Source organism: Lontra canadensis, unplaced genomic scaffold (assembly GCF_010015895.1).
Source record: "Lontra canadensis isolate GAN:19392208 unplaced genomic scaffold, GSC_riverotter_1.0 scaffold19, whole genome shotgun sequence".
Taxonomy (NCBI): Eukaryota; Metazoa; Chordata; class Mammalia; order Carnivora; family Mustelidae; genus Lontra; species Lontra canadensis.
This window is the reverse complement of record NW_022631013.1, coordinates 24,765,196-24,786,591: the sequence shown is the minus strand read 5'-3', so window position 1 is coordinate 24,786,591 and position 21,396 is coordinate 24,765,196. Positions and strand designations below refer to the sequence as shown.

Sequence of the window (21,396 nt, the reverse complement as noted above, 5' to 3'; positions counted from 1 at the left end):
AGAGAGATAAAGGAAATGAATTCAATGGACAAATGAGAAGGTAAAAAATGCAATTTTTAAAAAGATAAAAAATGAAATTGAGAAACTCCTAACACCAGTTACAAGACATGGGCTAAATTATACACTGATGTAATTTTGTAGTTATAAATCCTTTCATTATTAAACAGGGAGATTGAAACTAAACATTAAATTCAAAAGTTAGGAAAAGAATGACTGCAATGGAATTTGAAAGAAATACACACTAATAATTAAGGAAAATGAACTACGAAGGGAGATAGGATGCCATAGAATGGGTAAGAGGGGAATCTTTGAATGAAGAGATATTTGTTTTTAATTTTTTTAAAGATTTTATTTAGAGAACACACATGCAGGAGGCAGGAATAGAGGGAGAGGGAGAGAGAATCTCAGGCTTCACGCTGATCATGGAGTCTGATATGGGGCTTGATCTCACAACCCTATGATCATGACCTGAGCCAGAACCAGGAGTTGGAACTGACAGGGCCAGCCAGGCACCCCTACCATAATAGATTTTTAAAATATAAATAAGAAAAATGCAAAAACAGAATTATTCTAAGAAGCTATAACAAAGTATATAGAGGCCTTCGATTTTTCAAAGAATAATAAAACAATATACATAAATTTGTTAACATAAATTAAAAATCTGTGATATGTATGATTTTCTATGAAAATAAAATTTTTTAAATGAGTCAAGAAAAAAGTAGAAATGAAAGTGTATAATTACTTATAAAAAATGGAAAATGTTATCTGAGCATTAATTACTCCAAAAATGACTGAGGGATCAATGAAACTCTTTTTAACTTTTCAGAAACAGTAACTCTATACCATATAACTTGGCCCAAATAATGGAAAGCTAAATCATTTGTATTATCACACTACTACAAGTTGCCAACTTGATAGCTATTACCAAAAAACAGATAATAAACTATGACAGCAAATATACTACCAAAAGAATGGCCTGTCAAAACAGCAGTTTAACCTAGGTCTGCAGAAGGGCTTAAAATTAGATATAATCAACCAACATAATAACTTGTTTCATTGTAACAAATAGGAAAAATTCACATGGTTACTTAGCAGAAGATAAAAATGCCACTCATCATCATTTAAAACACATTTTCAATAAAATTCTGAGAAGCTCATATTGATAAGTGACATAATAAAAAAGATGTCCTTATTAAACCTGCAACCACTTATGGAAACAATATAAGGCAGACTTATTAAATCTGGGAAAAGAAAAGCGTGCCCAGAATCATCCATATTGTGTAGTATTGTTCTCAAAGCTGGAGCACTTGTAATAAATCATAAGATTAGAACTTTGGGGATTTAAAATCATCATCTTTGATAGATTACATGTCTACCCCAAAATGGAATGAATCTACTAAGAGAGCTGAGAGTTCCCGAATGTCGTAAGAATACCAAATAAAGAACTTTTCCATATACAATGATAAATAGAATATATAGTGAAAAATCACATTCAGAAAACCTATGGAAAATATAAGATATGTAACCTCAAACAGCAGTGTCTGGAAACAGTGTTATACAAATTACAGAATGTTAGAGACAGAGAGAACCCTAATATTTTTATAAAATTTTATCAAAATGTAATACTCTCTAGATATATCTATAGGTAAAGTACAATCTCATTTAATACCTTAAAAGAGATTTTTTTTTTTGCTCCTCTTTTCAAAGTAGGTAGTGATTCTAGAGCTTATCTGAAAGAATATGTACACGAAAATCACAAAAACAAGATCAAAAAGGAAGAGTAATAAAGGATAGTAAAGAGAAAGTAGCTCTATGGGGTTTTAAAATATATACTAAAACTACAAAAATGAAGAATTTGCCAGTACTGCTGTATAGATGTAGACAACTGAATAGGTCCCAAAGCTTATGAATCTCATGTATTACTGGGGAAGCATTACAGGTCAGTTGAGAAGAAAAGATTTATTCAATTTGTAATATGGAAAAATTGGCTAGCTCCTTGGGAAAAACAAATGAAATAAAATGAAATTCTTGTGTGTCTTTAATTCACACCAGACACTGAAATCAGTTCTTTGTAGATTTTAAAATATAAATTAAAAAATAAAACCATTAAAAATTAGAAGAGAGTATAGTTAAAATATGTGAATGTTAACCAATTTCAGAACTTAAGTATACAAGAAGTAGAAATAAAATCAGTGGATTAGACTATATAAAAATTAAAGAATATTTATCCAAAATAACATAAACAATAAAAAAGAGCATATTAACCGGGAAAAAAATCTTCAATGACTATCACAGCTAAAATGATAATTTTCTTAATTTACAAAGAACCATCCCTAAATAAGGGATATTGAGACCCACATGGTCATTACATTTGAACCACAAATTTGGCTCTGATTTTCCTCTTTATTGCAGCACAACAGAAAGTCTGGGCAGTCGTTTGGCACATATTGTGCAAAAATAAAGAAACAACCAATTTTTCAGAAAAAATTGCTTTTGCCGGAGCAGGAGTTTGAAAGAAATTTCAGGGGGTAGGCGTGGTGGTGAAGTGTTTTGGAGCACACAGAGTCTGCCACATACCTACAGGGTGACCTCAAGGATGTTGACTGTGGGTGACTTTCCCATAGTTGTGCCTCAACACTCTTGTTTATAAGTGGGAATGATAACGGTACCCCTCAGTGCGTAGGATTGAGTGATACACGTAAAGCACTTGGAGAAATGCCTGGCATAGTACATACTGAATAAATGTTAGCAGTTATTACATCGGAAATACAGACTAAAGATGCTAGGAGTGCTGCCAGTAGAATCAGTACAAAACAAATAAATGTGCACATGGGCAGGGACACACACACACACATACACACACACACGCTTACACACATCCCACAGTAAGTCTTAGTCTTGATTTTCCATTCTACTTGCATTCTGCCTCCTACATCTGTTCCAAAGATAACATAAAGGGTCAGGGCCCCAGAATGACACAGTGATTTGAGGGAGGGAATGAAAACTTTTCTTATAATGTGCTCAGTTAAAGATAGAACCAAAAGAACTCATAAAATGGAGACAGGTTGCTGAATATACTGGTTAATCCATGAAAGAGGGAATCTACTATTTTAGTTTATTTATTTTTAAAAATTTTATTTATTTGAGAGAGAGAATGAGACACAGAGAGAGAGAGCATGCATGAGGAGGGGGAGGGGCAGAGGGAGAGGGAGAGGGAGAAGACAGCTTCCTGCTGAGCAAGGAGCAGGATGTCACACTTGATCTCAGGACCCTGGGATCATGACCTGAGCTGAAGGCAGACACTTAACTGACTGAGCCACCCAGGTGCCCTAATTTACTGTTTTATACTTTAGAGCCATAAATGTTCTATAGACTGAAAGAAGGTGCTCCAAGCCAGTGATAAAAGTCACAGTTGGCATTAATTAAAGTGCCAGTTAGAAATGTTCAGTGTATGGTTACACTGACAAAGTAACATGAGATAACCACAGATGTATAGTTTAGCGTTATTTATAATGTATCATATGTTCAGTGTCATAAACAGATACCGTTTAATGACTTATGTCATTTCCTAGGCAGCATAATTTTATTTTTCTTGAAATTGGTGGGAATGCAAATAACATCCTTTCATTCCCTTACAACAGAGCGCCACTGCCCCACCTTTCAGAAGCCCAGAGGGGTCCTCATCTCCCCCCACAGCTGTGGCAAGCAGCCGGCCAGACCTGGGACGGTCTGTCAGCTCATTTGCCGCCGAGGATTCGTTTTATCAGGGGTCAGAGAAGACGTGAGATGCACCACCTCTGGGAAGTGGAGCGCCAAAGTTCAGACAGCTGTGTGTAAAGGTAGCCCCCTATGTTGGTCAGGTTGAAAATGAGATTCCTATATAATGCCATGTTGGTACAGGGTGGGCCTGTCCCTCTTTGCAGCTTTTGTTGCAAATCCAAGATAAAGTGGTAGGAGTTATCCTAATACATTCTATGAAGGTTTCTGTTTCAAAATGATGGATTTACAAAATCCAATTCCAATACGCCAGGCAATGACAGAAGAAGTAGAATATAAGGATAATGTTAAAGCTGGAAATCAGGTAAGTCTTCCATCAGGAGATGAAAATCTCTGAGGAATTTCTGGCCCATATAAAGCCCATGGGACTGAGTCAATTCAAAAAGAAGCAAGTTATCAGTGCTTTGTTTTTGTTTTTTTTAAAAGAGTGGGGGAGAGGGAAAATCCTCAACTCAATCCTACAACCCTGAGATCATGACCCAAACCAAAACCAAGAGTCAAACATTTAATCAACTGAGGCACCCAGGCACCCCATTCCCCTTGAAAACCTGCATCCCATAACTTTCACAGGAGGCCATTGCCATCTTACTTGCAGCCAGAACAGACTGCTATGAAAAAGGGGGTGTCGAGAACAAAAAAGAGTTTTCAGAAGTAAAAACATCAAAAATATCTCTAAGAGAAGGGTAAACAAAATGGAGCAGATGTCGTTGAAAACAGTATTAGTGATTTGAAGAACCAAACTGAGAGTTCCCTCAGAATGGAGAAATAATAAAGAACCCGAATATCCCAAATGATCAAAAAAAGATGGAAGTTAAGAAATACCAAGGATAGGAAAAAGCCCCAATGTACATTTAATAAAGAGTTCCAGAAGGAGAGAGGGAAGTGGATGGAGGAGAAGAACTTTCTTACTAGTAGAAGGAAGTTTCTCTGAGCTAAACTTGAAACATGAGATCAGTCATGGCTCCTGACCATTAGACAGGCATATTTTCATGACTGGCAAAATTTCTGAGGCCCAGAGTTTAACAAGAAAATCTTAACTCAGTTTCCAGAGAAAAAAGAGGAATTGCACAAAAGAAACAAGAGGCAGACTTACATGATACTTCTCATTTACAACTCTAAATGCCAGAAGGAAATACAGCCATGTCCAAAGAATACAGAAAGAAAATAGAAACTTTAAGTTCTAAATCCAGTTAAACTATTATTCAAGTGTGAATGAAAACTCAACTACTTTTTTAGATTTTCAGAGTCAATATGGTAACTCATATTTGTGGGGGGAAAAGTGTCCAGGTGTCAACCCCTCCAAGAAAAAGAGAATATAAATTGTATAAAGTTTTCAAAAAACAAGATATGAGACTCAGATTATATCAACTAGGATATATCCAGCTGCAAGTTATCATAGACCTAATTTAACATAACTTAAAATAAGAACTTTTATGTTATATATAAGAACTTAGCTCTACAGTGACTGATGGGGATATGTTTAACGTTACCACCTCTGTCTAACTCAGTATCTGTATTACAGAGTTTCATGCTGCAGAAAATATCATTGGCTTCCATTTGTTGTTTTGACAGTGCATTTTAGCACTGCCAATTAATTCTACTTGACAGTCTTGTTTTCAAGTGTAGTTCCTTCCGGCCACAGTTAACATTTATTTTTTTTTTTTTTTCTGTTTCTTCATTCCATTCAAAAATATTTACCAAGCTTCCAGTGTACTACTTAACACAATGGGACAAGAGCTATCCTGGCCTTCAACAAATGCGAATTCTGCTGGGGGGCGAAAATTCAATTTCAAAATGGCATGTTGTGTTTTATGGTCAGGAAGGATGGAGGGCTGTGGGAGCCTGTGGAGGGAGCGCTTCCTGAGGAGCTCGTGTCTAAGCTGAGAAAGGACAAGGAGTTATCTAGGTAAAGAAGGGCGAGGGCATTGACTCAGGCACAAAGGCACAGGTGCAAGAAAGACCAGGGAATTGGCATGGGAATGAGAGTATCCAGCCTGGAGAGTGATTTCCTGTCGGGGACCATAAGAGGTGAAGCTAAGAGGTCAACAGGTACCAGGTCAGGAAGGGCCTCATAAGCCATGACGCTGAAGGCCGTCGCATATTCCAAACTAATCTGGAACTGGGATGGAAACAATGAGTCACACAGTATTCACATATTTTTACCTCTTTCTTAAATGACTTAGAATTACCCAGCAATCGATTCACTGATTTGTGCATTTTCTGAGTCAGATGTGGAGGCTCCTCAAATCAGCTGTCCTAAGGACATAGAGGCCAAGACTCAGGAACAGCAAGACTCTGCCAATATCACCTGGCAAATCCCAACAAGTAAAGACAACTCTGGGGAAAAGGTAAGGTTTGTGTGAACATTTGCATCCTTTTTGAATAGATTTTAAATGCACTGCAAATATGTGAGATATCGAAGATTTACTACTATACTAATGACCATTCTCTTGATATATACTGTACTCATAAATATTAATGCCTCTTTGGCTGGAGGAATGATCAGCCTTGAGTATTTAACTAGAAATCTCAGATAAGAATCTCTAAAATGGAAACTTTGTACTCCGTGGATTTGTTGTATTATGTATCCATTAAGATTGCCTAAGAATTCTTTGCCCCTTACCTAGGCTCTGCTGAACTTTTAAGAAAAAGAAAAAGATGTGGAAACAATATTAATTCCTATTTATGAATGTATCTTTTAAAATATGAGCCCTAAATGATTGTATATTGGCCAATGTGAAAGAGAGATCAGTTTTTAATTCAGCTTTCTCTAACACAGAATACAATATTTCACTATTGTATATAGCTTGATATAATTATCCATCAGATGTTAAAAAAGGAATTCATTTAGGACTTAACACTATTAGTATTCACATACACGAAGATGCTTTTATGGTACATTGTTTTCACAACTGTGTGTAAACATGTATAATTTGTGCCAGCCAGGCTATATTGGGGTGAGGGGAGGTCACAGCACACACACAAACACTGTCGTAATCATTGTGCTGAATATACTTAGAATCAAGGTAACTTAAAAAAAAAATAACTATAGTCACCATGCTGCACATTACATTCCCAGGATTTTTTTATTTTATAAATGGAAGTTTGTACCTTGTGACCCCCTTTACCCCACTTCATACCCCCTCCCCGGCCCCATCCCCTCCTCTGACAGTCACCACCTGTTCTCTGTATCTAGGGGTGTGATTTTTTGTTTTCTTAGATTCTGCGTTAAATGAGATCATATGATATTTTTCTTTAGATAACTAAAGACAAGGTAACTTTTAAATCTGAATTTTAAAAGTGCACATGTCCAAGTGATGATTATTAAAGAGGGCACTGGGTTATGATGAACACTGGGTATTATGAGCAACTGATGAATCGTTGAACATTACATCAGAAACTAATGATGTACTCTATGCTGGCTAACTGAACATAATTTAAAAAATAAATAAAAGCACAAATGTGACTTCTAGGACTAAATGTACTGTAGGTGATGTCTATCATGTGTGGTTTCTACTTTACATTAAGAGGCCTGTGAAAACACATGTTATTGTTGCCTTCATCATAATCAACAAGCACTAAGAGGAATACAGCGGCATATTTCAGGGTCTAATGAGAGTTCACACTAGATGTTCCCCCGTGTGTTGAAATATTTTTAAAAGTACAATAGAAAAGACAAACACTACAAAAGTATTTTTAAATTTTTATTTTTAAAAATACCCAAATAAAAAGATAAATAGCAAAGAGAAAAATGCTTCAGACTTGTCAAAGGTTAGAATATTCATTACCTAACACATTAATATAAATGTATTTCTATCATATAATTTTCAAATGGCCTAAGAAGGCAAATGTGTAATTCAAAAAGGAAAGAATATATCTATATCTTGCAAACATATGAGAATGTAGTCTTAGTCAGAGACATTAAGAAATTGTGAACTAAAGCAATTACCTGGTGTCATATTTTTGAGTTAACCAAGAAGTAATGGTATTTAATACAGGGCAGAGAACTTAGAGTGGGAAATTCAACAGTGACACTGTCAGATACTGACAAATGGGAATGCAAATTATTACCATGTTTTGGGAAAGAAATTTTGTATTATCTATTAATAAATTGTTAGTGACTTTGAGGCTAGTAATTATGTCCTAGAAATGTGTTATAGAGACATAATTTAAAAATCTTAGAATTACCTGTACAAAACTGTTCATCCCAGTTTATTATAGGAAAATTTGGGATCAGTTTTAATGTCCTTCAATAGATTTTTTAAAATTAGCATATACATATTCTATAGAAAATTTTGGAGACATTTAAGAGTCTTCTTAAGTTCTAAAGACTATATAACAGCATAAAGAATGTTTTAAGATACTATATTTTAAAAAACAAGGAATAACATTTCATACATATGCCAGCTATATAAACTATATAAATAGAAAAATAGTTGGAAAGAAACACACCACAAGGCTGTGCCTATTTTTTTTTCTATTTGCTATATGTATGAAATACTGTATCATTGTTTAAATTTCACTTTTCCTAATAATAGTTAAGTTAAAAAAATGTATCATTGCTATTAACTTTCACTTTCAAAATATTCATTTATCTCTAAAAGGTATCAGTCCATGTTCATCCAGCTTTCACCCCACCTTACCTTTTCCCAATTGGAGATGCTGCCATCACATATACAGCAGTTGACCTCTCCGGCAACCAAGCCAGCTGCACTTTCCGTGTCAAGGTTATTGGTAAGCCATGAAATTATTTGGGTGGGTTCGTGAGAATAATCTGAAGGGCTTTGCTGCTCCTTTTTCTTTGACAAGTTCCCTCCCACTGATTCTCTCTATGGGCTTTGAAACCTGCTCAAGCCACTCCCTCTTTGAAACCTCCATGCCCTTTACATATCCCTGTCTCTCTTTGATTTCTTCCAATATGAGCCTTTTGAAAAGTTCCCAGGGGTTGCCAGCTGTTTTGTCTCAAGGGCCATGTATTCTCAAAGTCACTCAATATGTCTGGCTCTTGTCCCCTCCACTTATAAACTGCTGTCATCCGGGTACCCAATGAACTCTAGAGTTACTCCTACTACACACTTTCTAGTTCTCATTTCACACAATCTTTCCTTAGATTAAAAAAAAAAATTTAAGATTTTTCATTTATTCATTTGAGAGAGAGTGTGCATGAGTGAGAGCATGAGCAGGGGGAGGGTCACAGGGAAAGGGAGAAGCAGGCTTCCCACTGAGCAGGAAGCCTGATGTGGGGCTCCATCCCAGGACCCTGAGATCATGACCTGAGCTGAAGGCAGACGCTTAACCGACTGAGCCACCCAGGCGCCCCCAGATTTTACATTATTAACCACACTCTCCTTATTAAAAACGTCTCCTTCCCTAGCTTATCGGACACCAGTCTTTTCTTGATTTGCCAACCCATTGTTCTCATTTCTCCTTTTTATCTCTTTCCTAAGTGGCTTCTCTTCCTCAGGCCAGTTTTCAACTGTGACTCATCTCCAGCGTTCCAGTCCTCTTCTCTTTCTTTCTGTTTTTTAGTAGTTTTCCTACTGATTCTGTTAACTGACCACTTTCAGATTTCTATCTCAATCTCTTTTCTGAAGTTCAAACGAATGTATAGAACTGCCTACTGAGCTTTCCATGTAGATGTCCTATAGGCATGTCAGACTCACCCAGACCCAGTATGTTTCTCAGCTCAGAAAGTGGCCCAGCCAAACACCTACCTCCAGAAATCTGGAAGTCATCCTTGACTCCTTTCCTTCCATCACCAGCATTCAATGAATTATCAAGTTCTGCTGGTTTCATCTACTTATTGTCTCTGAAATCTGTCCCAGCCTCTTCATCCCTACAACCACTGCTGTAGGTCAGTCCTTTTTGGGGGCTGGAGACATGCACTGATTTGCAACTCCATCTCCCAGTTCGTCTTTGTGTTTCCAGTCAATCGAGTAGATATACAGTGGACAGCAGACACCCACCACCAAGATGTAACGCATGGAGAGACAGGACACGTAGCAGTCTGTAGTGGTCAAGAGCACAGACTTGGAGCCCAGTCTGAGTCTGTTCACCCACTTAAAGGCAGTGTGACCAGTAATTTCTCTGTGCCTCTGATTCCTTATCCAAAAATAGAATGAATAAATACATTACATCATAGGGTTATTTGAGGTTTTTAATTACTTGAAATTCATAAACCACTTAAGCTGGTGCCTGACACACATTAAGCTCTAGTAAACATATTGACGTTTCCTATATTCATCTCATGTATTTTAATATGCTTGTTTAAAAATTCAACACATTAAATTCATAATATTTCAAGAATTTTGCATAACTTCTTAAAATAACTAATGTATATCACACTGGCTCCTTATCTTAGAAATTAGAGGTTTGGGTAAAAGTCGATAAAAAGAGATCCAAGTAAAAATCAGCCTCATTCATTTCATAGTGCTTAGCGTTTTTGTTTTTGTTTTTGTTTTTTATTGCTTGTTCAGTGTTGTTTTAAACATGAACTTGACCAGTCATATGAAAAATACGCTGGATTTGTTTTTTGTGATACTGTGATTTTAGACATGGAACTGTGGTTCAAGCATTTGCCAAGTTTTAATTTTTCACAATGAAGAGTCAGCACGGTGAAATGTGAAATGTGTACTCAAGTGTCTAGCTAGACACTGGATTTTCAAATTATGAGAGAGAGATGAAATGGAAAAGAAGAGGAAGCAGGGGAAGGTGAGAGAAAGGGAGACAAGGAGAGAGGGGGCAGAGAGAGACAGAGACAGAAAAAGACAGAGAAAATATTCTAAAGCCTGCACTTGCTTGTTTCCTCAGATGACAGGGTGTGGGTATCTTACTGATAAATGAGAGGAAGCAAGAATGCTTTTGCTTAGCATTCCAGGAATGCGGCCTCACTTGCTTTGAAATAGGCTTTCTTTCTCCTTTGGAGACAATGCCTCCGCTAGTACCTCCTGTTCTTTGACAGTAATTAACGGAGTCTTCCTGCTTTTTTGTGCCTGCAATTCAACTTTATAAGGTTTGTCTAGGGACACCTGGGTGACTCAGTCAGTTAAGCATCTGCCTTCAGCTCAGATCAGGATCCCAGGGTCCTAGGATGGAGCCCCACATCAGGCCCCTTGCTCAGCGGGGAGCCTGCATCTCCTTCTGACTGCTGCTCCCCCTGCTTGTACTCTCTCCCTCTCTCTCTCCCTGAAAAATAAGTAAATAAAATCTTTGAAAAAATAAAATGTTTGCCTAGGATCAGATAAGTTTAAGAAAATCTTGGAAATACCTGTTTGCAATTTCTTTTGGGAAAACCGTGAACACTGCCGGATTTGTCAGTTCAACTCTGAATTGACTCGATTCGGCACCCTTCAAGTGCACAGACCTCCAATGAGCATTTCTTTACGTTTTTCTTTATTCAGCAACTTTTTCTGTGCGTGGGTTATGGACCAGGTGCCGTGCAGTGAAAAACTAACTGCAAGAGACTTCGTCACGGGTGGGCAGCGTTTACAGTCTAGAAAATCAGTAGGCACTGCACTAATGAAATGACAAGCATGAGGAAAAGAGAAAAGACTTAGCATGAAACAGAAATCTACATATTCTCACAGATACCGCTCATTTAATTTCCGAGTATATGTTCTTGTCTATCACGGGTAGAAATACCCTGGTCTTAATGCCCATGGTTGCAGTTTTTTAGCGTAATGACCTCAGATGAGTCCCTTAGATTTGCCTGTCCTGAGATTTGGTCGTCTCACTCCTGCTTCTCTGGGAAGGTTCTCTTCATTTCCTGGTCCATCGGCTTCACTACTCTGGGTGGCATGCCCACCACATCCAGAATTGTCTTAAAAAAAAAAAAAACTTTTGTTTTAAAGATTTATTTATTTATTGGGGGGGCAGAGATAGTGAGTGATCGGGGGAGGAGCAGAGGGAGAAGGAGAGAGAATGTCAAGCAGACTCCATGCTGAGTGTGGAGCCCTATTAAGGGCTTGATCTGACAACCCAGCGATCATGACCTGAGCCAAAACCAAGAGTCAGACGCTCAACTGACAGAGCCACCCAGATGCCCCCGGAATTGCCTTGAACATGGCCGTGCTCAGGGTGATTTTAGGACCCTAGTATTTCTTCTTCAGCAGGCAGAGGACAAAATAATTAACAAGAGTCAGCTCTTTCTTTTGCCTGGAGACCAGGGTTACCACAAATCTCATTGTCAAAAGCGGCTCCAGGGCCAGTCTAACAAGGTCAAGGTTCTCTGCTAGTGCAAGTAGACGTCAGTTCTCTTGTGTACACCACGTCAATTTTGAATACCAGTTGTAACTTCTTTCTCTGCTTTCCTGTTTTTTTTAGATGTAGAACCACCTAGCATAGACTGGTGCAGATCCCCACCTCCGATGCAGGTCTCAGAGAAGGAGTACCCTGCGGTGTGGGATGAGCCTCAGTTCTCAGACAACTCAGGTGCGGACGCCGAGATTTTGTGGTCAGCGTGGTTAACACTGAATTGTATTTCATTTTTAAAAGCTTTTAAAAAGGTTAAAAGAAACGAAAAGCAAATTACTCCTTGTTTAAGTGGAATGAATAATCATATAAGGTAATATGTTTTAATGCTAGGATAATTATATATAATTTAATATTACTCATTTTACCTGCCCCTGGGGTTTCCCTTCATTCAGTGTCTAATGCACATTTATTAAACCTAGTTGTTGTTCTTGAAGATTTCTGATAAATTCTCTATGTTTACATCGTCCTGAAGGCATGAATTGTGCACTACAGTAATGTTGTTAGTACACTTCTCTGTAGTCCTCTTCATTTCTCCAAGATTTGTCCCCTAAAGTCAGAAAGTTTCGTAGGAAAGTAGGAAAAAAGTGAGGAAATACGTTTGAAGTTCATGTTAAAGGTCTCACTAAAACCCAGTAAGCGACAATTAAAATGCAAATTAAATAAATTTCTTAATTTAATTTCCAATATTGGTGAGTGGGGGGAAGGGATAAACGGGTGACCGGCACTAAGGAGGGCTCTTGATGTCATGAGTATCAGGTGTCATATACAGCTGATGAATCACTAAATTCTACCCCTGAAACTAATAATACCCTATATGTTACCTAAATTGAATTTAAATAAAGAATTAAAAAATGTTCCCAGTATTCCAATAGACTGATCTACTCAGGGAAAACCATTTATTTAGCAAGAATGCCTTACTCCGATGAGGTTTTTGAATCTAATGTTTCTGTGTTACAGTATAAACATTGCATCTTTTATTTTTTTACTAGTAACCAAATCAACATAAATCGAATACCTAGCTGGTTATATAAAGAGAAAGTGAAAATTCAAATACAGGAACTGATGAAGTGACTACAGACCAGTCACCCCCAGACTGGGTCCCTTCTTTCCTCTCTAGGGGCTGTGTTGCTCATCACCAGGAGCCATTCACCAGGAGACCTTTTCCCTCACGGGGAGACTGTAGTGAGATATACGGCCACTGACCCCTCAGGCAATAACAGAAGCTGTGACATCCACATTGTCATAAAAGGTATTCTTTTCATGGGGTGCCTGGGTGGCTCAGTGGGTTGAGCCTCTGCCTTTGGCTCAGGTCATGGTCTCAGGGTCCTGGGATTGAGCCCCACATTGGGCTCTCTGCTCGATGGGGGGCCTGCTTCCCCCTCTCTCTCTCTGCCTGCTACTCTGTCTACTTGTGATCTCTCTGTGTCAAATAAATAAAATCTTAAAAAAAAAAACCCTCCAGAAACCTAGTCGACATTCGCTATATGTAATTGCTGTATTTAGTGAGAGAAAATGGACTATGTGGTATAGATTCATAAGGTTAGAATACAGCCAGATCTTATTTGCATTTCCCATTGTCATTGCCTCACTTCATGATACATAGAAATATTTTCTTCAAAGGTGGTCTTTAACATTTCATTAACATTTTCACTGAAAGTACAAAACATTACTGTTTTGAATAGCTGAGGAGACAGACTCTGCAAATGTACTTACTACGTAATGCTATCTAGTTTTCACTTTCACTATAGGAAGGCCACAAATAACAACCCCAAGTCAGAAGTAGCTTAGCATTTATAAAATATGCACAGCCTCTAGTCACACATAGGTACAGCTTTTCAACTGTGCCCGCCTAGGAACCAAGAGGTATATGTTGTCATGTTCTCACACTAAGGATTTATGGCGAAAGTTCTTCTAGGAATGCTGGTGGACAGGAGGAGTCCTTTTCAAAATTCAGCTTAGACTCATAGAATTTAATTTATATTGTTTAAACCACTGTATGGAAATAGTATAATTTTTTTTAACGCAGCTTCTCCCTGTGAAGTTCCATTTACACCTGTAAATGGGGATTTTATATGTACTCAAGATATTGCTGGAGTTAACTGCACATTAAGTTGCTCAGAGGGCTATGATTTCACAGAAGGTTCTACTGAGAAGTATTACTGTGCTTACGAAGATGGAATTTGGAAGCCACCATATTCCACTGAGTGGCCAGACTGTGCTAGTAAGTTTTAATTTCTTTCTGGACTCCTTTCGTGTGTGTGTGTATGTGTGTTTGGGTGTGTGTATGTTTCGGAGCATTTAAGAGGAAAACCTCCTTACTATGGGGATTGGGTTTGATGAATGAAAAATGGTGCCATGAAGGGCACCTGGCTGGCTCAGTTAGTAGAGCAAGCATGCAACTCTTGATCTTGGGGTCATGAGTTTGAGCCCCATATTGGGCATAGAGCTTACTTGAAAAAAAAAATGGTGTCATGAACTTGAAATGTTTGTGAATAAGAGAAATGTTCAGCCCTTGATTTAAAAAGTTAGCCCATCAGAGTCTCATTATTGATTGGTACAGGACAAGATTCTGTTTCAGGCAAACCCATCTTGGCCCAATCTTTGTTATTTACCAGAAATAGAAATGTCAGCATGTTGTTCTTGATCTATAAACTTGAACTTATAGTCTCATAGTCTGTAGAAGAGCTTATATTTAGTTAAAGTTAGATCCATTATATGTGATAGAGAAACATCAGTCACAATCTCTGCAGGTCTGATTTATATTTAGAGCTATTCCATAATCTTAAATATATGTATAATTATAAAAATAGCCAGTGTCTTTGTCTAGTGTAAATAAATACTCTTTGGAATGAATCCTTGATTCATTACTATAGTTGGAGTTTAAATGCCAGTGTCCTGAAAAGAGAATAAAACCCAATTATTTGAGCTACTTTTTCCCACAAATTTGGGTAGTAATTAAAAGTTCTGCAATATCACTCACCTCCATCACAGATTTAGACAGTAGGATTTTCATCCTGATGCTACTAGGAATCATTGTCTCAGAATATTATGGGACAGCTTGCTATGTCTAACCATGCAAGTTTCTGATCCAAGGGGGAATTCTCTGTGGGAATTACACTTTCAAGGATTATGATTGTCCATCATGGTTAGAAAATTTTTATGTATTTTGGTTAAAAATATAATAGAAACATATATGATACAAAATTATATAGATATAAAAGATATCTTTGACCCAGACAGGCTTTTTCAAAAATTCCCAGGAATATAATTTAAAAATTTTTAAATCTCTTTTTCCATTAAATGTTCATTTTCTTAATGTGGTTGTAAACTAAAGAATAATATATCAAAGCAAACCTCATTATGGGGTAACTGGATACAGTGCCGCTTGACTGATTCATGGTTTATTGTGATCAATTAATGCCTAGGAAATTGTCTTAACTGTCATCTCTTGTTTTTATAGCCATCCCACAAATCATTTTAGAGCCAAAGTCCTAAGTTACAGTTATTACAAAGACAATTAAATCTTTGTGTTGAAAACACTTAAAGAACTGAAGCTGTTTTCTCTAACATTTTCCAGTAAAACGTTTTGCAAATCATGGGTTCAAATCCTTTGAGATGCTATACAAAGCAACTCGTTGTGATGATACAGATCTGCTGAAGAAGTTTTCTGAAGCATTTGAGACTACCCTGGGGAAAATGGTATGTCTGCAGTATTTGTTGGATTTTAAAGGATGCTCTTGAGCTTTTCATAGCTTCTCAGGGTAACCTGCCGCTGGAATTCTGTGTCCTAATGATTTCCCGCCTCTCTGTAATCCAAACTTGCTCCTAATAGTTAGGATTGCTTATAGGTTTTGGACTTCTGGAATGAATTATAAGTGAATCTTTATTAAAACATTTTTGAGTTTTTAAAAACATTCTGAGTCAGAAAGCCAGAGAAGCGTGGGGTCCATGTGGTTTGAAAATGTCTGCTTTGTTATTTAAAGTATGACAAAAATGCCATTGTAGACTGTATTTATTTTATGAGAGATAATTGAACATTGAAAGGACTTTCTTTTTCATGCATTTTTGTTTAGGACTTTTTCACTGTTTATAGGAAAGCAAAACAATGTATTTAATTTGTGCTGAACATCTCAAAGAAAATGTGTTATATACATATTTGTATCCCTAACAGAGTAGGCAGCTTGGATTTTGGGTAGATGCTAAGAGTAGATTCAGTGGTAGTTGGGTTGATGTCCAGTGTGGGAGAAAGAGGGGAGTCAAGGAGGCAGTGTTGACTGATACAGGGACACAGATACACGAGTGGGTACACCCAGCGGTAGTAGTGTGTCAAAAGATCTTTTCTGACTTCTGTTTTCTCACAGAAAAAAAGATGTGGAGTGATCAGCTGAGAGAGTAAGGATGGAGGGAGGAGTTGTGAGGGTCTGGAAAGGGAGTTGATGGTATAAAATAATTTTCTAGGAAAATGCAAATGAATGTGCTAAAGAAAGGTGGTAGGATTGGCAGGAAGCAGGATTGTGTTTTCTCTCAAGCTGTAATTAACCACGTGGGTGCACATGTAAAGAAAGCAGAGCAATTAGCTTAACTAGGGTTATGGGTTCTGCAGACAAGCGGTGGAGATGGGTGCATGTGAAGGAGGGATTCCTGGTGATAAGCCATAGAATCTAAGACGGATGAACAAGGAGGTGGAGACATCAGACTGAGAGACAGCGAAGAGGTGGTAGGGTCCATGGATTATAAATTTGATGAAGTCAGAGACTTCCGGGTGTAAGAGAGGGTGCAGTTATTGGTAGTGATGGGGTCTGAGGGTATGACCATGACCGCACTGAACAAAGTAAGGCTGGAAGACTGGAGGAGAGGGGGAAAAGGAAGTGAGAAGCCAAGGTGATGGGAGATTCGCCAGATGGATATAGAAATCACCAAGAATGATAACAGTGACAGTTACTAGATATTCTTGGAATGAGGGGGTGATGCAGAATAGGGAAAGGCTGTAGGTGGCTGCTGCACAGAGGGGCCATCTACTATGCAGCGAGCTTCAGGACTGTGAGGCCCTAAGGGGGGGCATGGGAGCGTGATCTGGAAACAGCAGGGAAGAGTGAGGAGGACACTTCCTCCACTGCCACATCCATGGTTTGAGAAAACTGAAAGGTGAGGTGTCATTGAGAACAAAGATGAAGGGACCATGAAGAGAGGTGAAAAAAAAAATAATAGGAGATTTACTGGTGCCTGAGATCCAGAGGGCAGATGAAGGTTCTGAGGACTGAGATGGGTGGGGGAAAGAATCAGAGAAAGGGGATCTAAAGAGCCATATGGGGTGAATGTTTAGAGACAAGAGGTGTGCCAGGGGTCCTGGACCTCTGGGGATCAGTGACATGCACAGAGAAAAAAGACTTGAAACTAATCCTGGTGGTCCACACGTATCAGAGGCTGCAGGGGAGGGCCCGGACGAGGGGCGGGGTCTGTCCCGAAGCACAAAGAGCTCTGTTCCTCTCCTCCCTCCCTCCTGTGGAGGGAAATGGAAGACCAACAGAATAAAGGGCTTATCCAGAGCACACAGACGTGGAATTTACATTTCATACTCTTCATTTTTTATTTGCAGGTCCCATCATTTTGTAGTGATGCTGAGGACATTGACTGCAGATTAGAGGACCTGACCAAAAAATACTGCCTCGAATACAATTATGACTATGAAAATGGCTTTGCAATTGGTAATTAATTTATGCAGTGTTGAGATTGCAAGATTGATCTGCAAAATAATTTTTAAGTCCAGAAGAGTGGAGCAATCTAGAAAAATTAACTTTTTTTTAAAACCAAAACTCTTGAGATGATAAAAACTAAGAAAAATAAGTCACATTGTGTTGTGAAATTTTAATATTTATATGATATCTTAGAATAGTACTAAAGCCATTTTATATGGCATTCAATTTAAATTACAATTAAGCCATTATTTTAAAATAGTTACACGTGTAAAATATTCAGATTTCTCACACAGAATATATTAAGACTCAATCTGTTCAAGTCTGATATACCTTCTAATTGAATTTTCATGTTTTCTCCATATTATCTTTCAGCATTTTTATTAAAGTTATTTCTAACTATGGTATATGATTTGTTCGCTGGTGTAGCTGGCCATTTAGTTTACTGCCTTAATATTTCTGAAAGATTTCGTAGTCACCCTTGGGTCTTTCATTAATAACATCATCAACCTTTCCAGTAATTGTATTTGTCATTTTTATTGCATTATTATAAAACTGTATAACACTTCCAGAATAAAGTTTTGATAAATAATAGTGATGGAGGCTCTTGGGTGGCTCAGTTAGTTAAGTGTCTGACCCTTGATTTCAGCTCGGGATATGATCTCAGACTTGTGAGATTGAGCCCTGTGCTGGGCTCCATGCTAGGCATGGAGCCTGCTTAAGCATCTCTCTCCCTCTCCCCCTCTCCTTTTCTCTTTCCCTCTCAAAAAAATAATGATAATAATAATAATAATAGTGATAACAAAATAGTATCATAGTTAAGCACATATACTCTAAGACCAACTTCTTAGTCCAAATTCTTCCTCTACTACCTATTAGCTGTGTGGTCTTGAGCAAGTTTGTGTATATATATATATATGTGTATGTATATGTATTGTATATGTATTGAACTCATAGGACCATTCTCAGGATTAAATGAATAAGTACAAGTACACATAAAGTCCTTGGAAGGTTATCTGAGAGACGATATTAGTTGACATTACAGCAGACAGCCTTTTACTTCCTGACACTAATCATATGTGTAATATTTGTAGTGACTTAGCATTTAGAGTGATGTTGACGTTTGCTTTATAATTTTTAAATTTTAAAAATATTTTTGCATATAGGTTTATTGCAAAAATTTGAAAAATGCTGAAACCCAGAGAATGAAATCAAGATAACCCACAATCCCATAAATAATTCTGTTAATATACTAACATATGTATTACTATGTATATTAACATATATACATATAACTATACACATTATGTATATGTGCCCATACTACTTTGTAAACTTGAATTTTTAGTTAACATTATATTGAGGACATTTTTCTGTCACTAAATATTATATTTCAGTTTCAATGGCCACATATTATTTAATCCATCAATTTGACCTAATTTATGTAAACAATTTCCTACTGGTAGCCTTTGGATTTTTTCCCATTTTTAACTATTATATAAAATTCTCAGTGAAAATTTTGGACATTAGAGTGTTAGATAGGAAAACATGAGGTGCCATTGGCAACAGAGTTGGCAGGAGTATGTCTAGAATAACAATGACTCTTCTGTCACACATGACACAGGTTTCCCCTCCCAAACTGTTGAAGTTTGGGTCTAAGAATGCACCTAGAGGGAGTCAGCTGGCATCATAAGGCTTTGAGATGGGTGATATTTGTCATCTAATAAGGATCAAAATGGCGGTTTGCTAGAATCCTATGTGGACACATAGTACAATTGATCCTAAGAGATAAACTTTCCTCCTTGAATGCCCTTACAGTATAGAGTCACAAGATTAGTGTAATATTTCAAACAACACCTTGGCAAGTCATAATGTATGAAAAACAAAGGGTCAATAAATATATTAAAATACTTTGACCTCATAATAGTCATGTAATTCCAATTAAAACTAAAATGAGATACCCTTTTCGACCTGTCAGATTAACACATTCAAATAAGAATTATAATACCCAAATTTGGCAAGGGTATAAGGAAAGAAAATAATACCCCTATATTGTAAGCAGGGGAGAAATTGGAGGGCAATCGGCAATATGTATCAAAAGATTAAAAATATCAAAACCCAGAAATCTAATTCTAAGAATATTTCTCAAGATAAAAATCACATCAGTGTGCAAAGATGCCCTACATTTCATAAATTCTAAGGTGTTCATTTTTCATTGGGACATCTCTGAAATTGGAATATATCTTCTCATTGATGGTGCCTTACATTTTATGAAATCCTTTATGCACAAGGGTGTTCTAGAATTTTGAAATAACCCAAAAGTCTGAAAATAGAAACCTGGTTAGTTTGTGGTATAGCCATAGAAGAGACTATTATGAGAAATGCCATAATATATCATTGAGAAAATTAGGAAAAGATTACTAAGTAAGATACACATAGTATAATTATTTGTTAAAGGTATAGTATGATTATTTCTGTTCCAGTGATTCCTGTATCTGTGTATGTGTAAACATATGTGTGTGTTTATATATTTATAGAAGAAAATCTTGCCTAAAATGTTACAGGCATTATTTCCATATGGTGGAATTGCAGGCAATCAAAAAATTTTTTTGTCTTGACTCATCTGTTTTTCTACAATGGCTACATAACACGTGCGGGAAAGGTGTTTGCGTGAAAAACAAAAATATTTGTTCTAGGTAATTTTAATAGCCAAAAGACATAAATTAGACCAAAAAAAAGTTTTTAAGAGCTTATTTTCTTTAAAACCCAATTTAAATTTCATTTAAAAATCTTAAAACTGCTTACATAGGTCAAGAGGCCTGTATAAATATAATTTGATATTTAAAGCACATAATCATGCAACAACAATATGCCCAGATCAATATTAGTATCATTTAATGAGGTTTTAGAATGAGTCAAACACTGAGTTAGATAATTGTCTCAATTATCCCCCAAACCTGTGAGGTGAGAAGAATGACCTCAACTTATAAGTGAAGAAACTGAGGTTCAGAAAGAGGAAAGTAACTTGACTAGAATTGTACACCCTCACACCCTATGTCCAGAAGCTACCAACTGAATCCATGTGTGTGGTCACAATGGCACGGGGTTATCTAAAGCAGACTCCATGCTGAGCATGGAGCCCGATGTGGGGATCCATCCCATGACCCTGAGATCACAACCTTAGCTGAAACCCAAGAATCCATTGCTTAACTGACTGCACCATCCAGGCACCCCTGCCCCTCTACCTTTAAAATATGATGCAGTATCCTGAATAAGCTTCACAAAAGGAAACCTGTTCATTTGCATTGTTTATAAAGCTGATATTACAATTAAAAAAAAAAAGAATGGAGCAAACCCTAAAGGGAAATAGGAATTGATTAAAATTCTGAAAATTCCACACCCACATCTTAATTTACCTCTAAAGCTAAGGTAATTAACTCTTAACTCAAAGGGAAGAACGGCTTAAATGCCTAGGTAGCTCCAAAGGGACTTGTCTTTCTTCTTGTGCGATTCATTGGTAGTCTAAATCTAAAATGAAGTGCATAAAAATTACAATATAAGATTGTAGATGAGAAATATGAGATTCTAGATGAATCCCTGTATGCAGTACATTATGGGCAATTGACGAAATAGGGGGCAATTTGACTTGTGGCTTAAGATTCAGACCTAAATG

At 37.2% G+C, this 21,396-nt stretch overlaps 1 protein-coding gene across 2 annotated transcripts in view; it reads left to right on the top strand.

The window, feature by feature from the left end:
• Window positions 1-21,396, top strand: part of SVEP1 (sushi, von Willebrand factor type A, EGF and pentraxin domain containing 1) — a 179,184-nt gene that overhangs the window by 66,601 nt on the left and 91,187 nt on the right. For both annotated transcript variants that reach the window (XM_032860832.1, XM_032860831.1), the window contains exons 7-14: window positions 3,642-3,839; window positions 6,007-6,125; window positions 8,382-8,511; window positions 12,100-12,207; window positions 13,148-13,279; window positions 14,057-14,251; window positions 15,608-15,729; window positions 17,627-17,735. In XM_032860832.1, coding sequence (XP_032716723.1) covers window positions 3,642-3,839; window positions 6,007-6,125; window positions 8,382-8,511; window positions 12,100-12,207; window positions 13,148-13,279; window positions 14,057-14,251; window positions 15,608-15,729; window positions 17,627-17,735 — 1,113 coding nt within the window. The remainder of the gene's footprint in view (window positions 1-3,641; window positions 3,840-6,006; window positions 6,126-8,381; window positions 8,512-12,099; window positions 12,208-13,147; window positions 13,280-14,056; window positions 14,252-15,607; window positions 15,730-17,626; window positions 17,736-21,396) is intronic.